Source organism: Callorhinus ursinus, unplaced genomic scaffold (genome assembly GCF_003265705.2).
Source record: "Callorhinus ursinus isolate GAN/ISIS: 27379988/994484 unplaced genomic scaffold, GSC_fseal_2.0 scaffold29, whole genome shotgun sequence".
NCBI lineage: Eukaryota > Metazoa > Chordata > Mammalia > Carnivora > Otariidae > Callorhinus > Callorhinus ursinus.
The window spans coordinates 6,728,714-6,732,411 of NW_027397091.1; the positions used below are offsets into that span (position 1 = coordinate 6,728,714).

General features: G+C 40.5%; 1 protein-coding gene across 1 annotated transcript in view; it reads left to right on the forward strand.

Annotated features, from left to right (window-relative positions):
- Positions 1-2,651, forward strand: part of LAMP5 (lysosomal associated membrane protein family member 5) — a 15,673-nt gene extending 13,022 nt beyond the window's left edge. Inside the window, exon 6 of the mRNA XM_025876613.2 lies at positions 1,494-2,651. Within this exon, the coding sequence (XP_025732398.2) occupies positions 1,494-1,672 (179 nt within the window). The 3' untranslated portion in view covers positions 1,673-2,651. The remainder of the gene's footprint in view (positions 1-1,493) is intronic.
- Positions 2,652-3,698: the final 1,047 nt, after the last annotated feature.

The following is a 3,698-nucleotide window of genomic DNA, read 5'->3' on the forward strand; positions in this document are numbered from 1 at the left end:
TTCTTCTTCTTCTTCTTCTTCTTCTTCTTCTTCTTCTTCTTCTTCTTTTAAGATTTATTTATTTATTTTAGAGAGCAGGGGAGGGGCAGAGGGAGAGAGAAAATCCTCAAGCAGACTCCCTACTGAGCACAGAACCCAACACAGGGCTGATCCCAGGACCCTGAGATCATGACCTGAGCTGAAATCAAGAGTCAGCGACTTAACTGACTGAGCCACCCAGGTGCCCCTCTGGGAACGCAGTTCTGCTCTGCTTTACAAACTGTGTGACCACCAGGTTTCTCCAAAATATTTTTCTGTTTCTAGGTAAAAATGGAGGCATAGGGCTAGTAAACTATCTTGAGGGGAAGAGTGTAAAATGGAATCAGCGCCATTGTGCTGGTAACATGGGATGTTCATTTGTGAAAATTCATCAAGTTCTGCACTTTCTTTTTTTAAATTATAGTATAATTTACATATATTAAAATGTACAGATCTGAAGTATTTAGCTTGATGCTTTTTTACTTGAACTTACAACCATGTAACCCTTACCTAGATCAAAATATAGGATATTTCCATCACACCTGCAAGTTCCCTTTCCTGTTCCCCATATGTAAGCGCTTTTCTGATTTCAGTCACCATAGACTTACCTGTTCTTGAACTTCATATAAATGGAGTCATATAGTATGTATTCTTAGAGTATGTGTGTTAGAGTTTTCATTCAATGTAATGTTTTTGAGATTTATCCATTTTCTTACATGTAACCATAGTTCATTCCTTTTTATTATTGATTAATATTCCATTGTATGAATGGATTGGTTTGTTTTTCCATTCCACTTTGATGGACATTTGGGTTGTTTCCATTTTAGGCTATTGTGAATAAAGTTTCCATGAACATTTATGCCCAAATCTTTTTGTGTCCATACGCTTTCGTTATTCTTTAGTAAATATCTAGGATTGGAATGCTGGGTTATAAAGTAGGTGTACATTTCCCCTTATCAGAAGCTACCAGTTTTACAAAGTGGTCATACCATCTTCCACCAAGGATGTATAAGAGTTCCAATAGCTCCATATCATTACCAACACTTAATATTTTCAGTCTTTTTGAAAGCTGCATATTGTGTGCAATTCCCTATGTATACACATACTTCAATAAAAAGTTAAAAAATTAAACCAACAATAAAAATGATGGTGGTTGTGTTTAATGCTGAAACTCTGAAAATTTAAATCAATCATCTGGCTGTTTTGTTGGCACCTACCAGGAATCCAGTGACTGAATGTTGCCCTATTTAATTGATGCATTTTTAATTTTACAGTGTGCAGAAATATTTAGTGGTACATCCTTATTGTTGGTCGGGGTAACATTATTTCTAAATAAAAGAGTCTCCCCAAATGTTTGTTGAGAAATCTTTTTACCTCCATTTCCAACTAAAAAGGATTTTAGTTTTGATAGGAGGACTTATGATTGAAAATATTTTGACAGGAGCTGATTGCTTTCTTCTTCTTTCCCATTTCAGAGCATAAGTGTCCAGTGGATGAGCGGGAGCAGCTGGAGGAAACCTTGCCCCTGATTTTGGGGCTCATCTTAGGCCTCGTCATTGTGGTAACACTGGCGATTTACCATATCCACCACAAAATGACGGCCAACCAGGTGCAGATCCCTAGGGATCGATCCCAATATAAGCACATGGGCTAGGCAGCCCCTGAGACCCCCTCCCCCAGCTGGATCAGGTAGAGAAACAAAAGCACTTTTCCACCTTGTACATGGGATACACCAACATAGCTACAATGCAACAGGCCTGGGTGTCCAAGGCTTGCTTGGCCTGCGTCCATGCTTAAATCCAGGGATTTGGGGGGATTCTTTTGGATTCATGGGTGAATGGCAGATATTCTCTCCAGACTGGGGAATGAGGCGGGAGGCGTCAGCCAGCTTTCATGCTCATGGTGGCTTGGCTTTGACTCTCCAAGGAGCAACACATATGACTCAGAGGAGTATCTGGCTCCAAAGTTTAGGGATGGAAAGACACTTCTTTTGGAAAGACACCCCTTTAGGTTCATAGAAAAAGGGGGTGCTTTGGTCCCTTGGCCTACCTTATTCAGTTGTCAGTGCATACAAAATACAGCCTCATGCTCCCTATGGCAAGACCCTTGAAAGTGATCCATGCTTCTGGCTGGCATTCTGCATGTCTAGTGATTGTCTTGGGAATGTTTCACTGCTACCTGCCCCCAGTGACTTTGCAGCACAGAACCTGTTTAATGTAACTATGCACAGTTGTTTGGACTTCATAGTATGTCAGGTCCAAGTAAGGGGACCTGAAGAATCAATCGTGTGAGCTTGTTTTTCAAAATGAATTAAAACACACTACTGTCTAACATTTGCCTGCTTTCTTGAAACAAGAAAACAACACTAAAGTGGTTTCTTTGGCACCCAGAGAAGAGAGAGGAATGGTGAAGATGGGCTTTCATTTCTGCAAGAGGAAAGCAAAGAAAGGGCAGGGAAGCCAAAAGAGGGAGGTTAGTTTTTTTCCAGGTAAAAAAAAAACAACAACAGAAAAACAAAAACAAAACCGTAGATTTATTTTGACAAATATAGTTTTAATAATGGACCCTCTTGAATGACTAGCCTAATATTGCTTCCGATGCTTCCTGGTTTTGAGTTTGGCATTTCACTTCAGATTAAAAAGCTGGTCTGAACATGGGAGCCTAGGTTGAGTTGTGTTTGAAGTAAAATAGAATTTGCTGAAACTTCCTAGAGAAATGGACAGAGTTTGAATTTCACTCACTTTCTAAATAATCATTTTTCTGAAAAATCTGAGTTGGGGTAGGGGAAATCCTTTTCTCCGGTGTTAAGGGTGGGACTCCCCCCCCCCCGTATGATCTCTATCATATGAGAGACAGCTCATAAGTTCATCTCCCGAAGTCTTCAACTGCTGAAAGAACGCATCCTTAGAAGTTCATTAGCTCAGCAAATCTTGAGAAGTATCGGCCAATTGCTGTTCTATTACCTGTTGGTTTGCTGCCACTCTGTCAGTCTGTCAGTCTTTTCCCCCCGCAAGATCTCTCTTCAGGGTCAGCCTGCCTGGTGCCAGGGAGGAAGACAGTTGCAGGTTGCTCAAGGAAAAGGAGATACCTTGTATCAGCTGCCATCTTTTCACCCCATGCCCCGGACTTGACAAGTTCTTTCCTTGTTAGCATCTCATATATTTTTTAAAAACGTCCTATTTATTTGGGACCACCGAAGAATTTGGGGGAGAAACGGACACTTAGATGTATCAGTGAGTTACCCTTGCCCTCTGCACCCCCTTCGGAAAAAATATTGAGACCTGACTCATATTTCTAAATGCTCCATATTTCCTTAACTTACTTTTATAAAAGTAAATTTGTGTCTTTAAAAATTTCACTTTCACAAAACATAGGACTCATGATTAGTTTTGGAATTGTCATCCACCCATTTATTCAACAAACAGGTTTTGAGCACCTACTGCGCGTAGGCTCCGTGCCGAGTATACAGTAGTGAAGTGACAACTTAGAGTCTATGGGGTATGGCTGACAGACATATGTCCCCAGGTTTTTCCAAAAAGAACAAGTGCCCTGGCTCTTTTTCCAGCGTTGTCACATGGCCACATCCTTGTGGTTAAGTGGATCAATTAAATCTTTCCAGAATCCAACTTTCTTAATTCTCAAATTTCAGTGGTTTTTCCCCTTGCAATATGCAGTCTGTA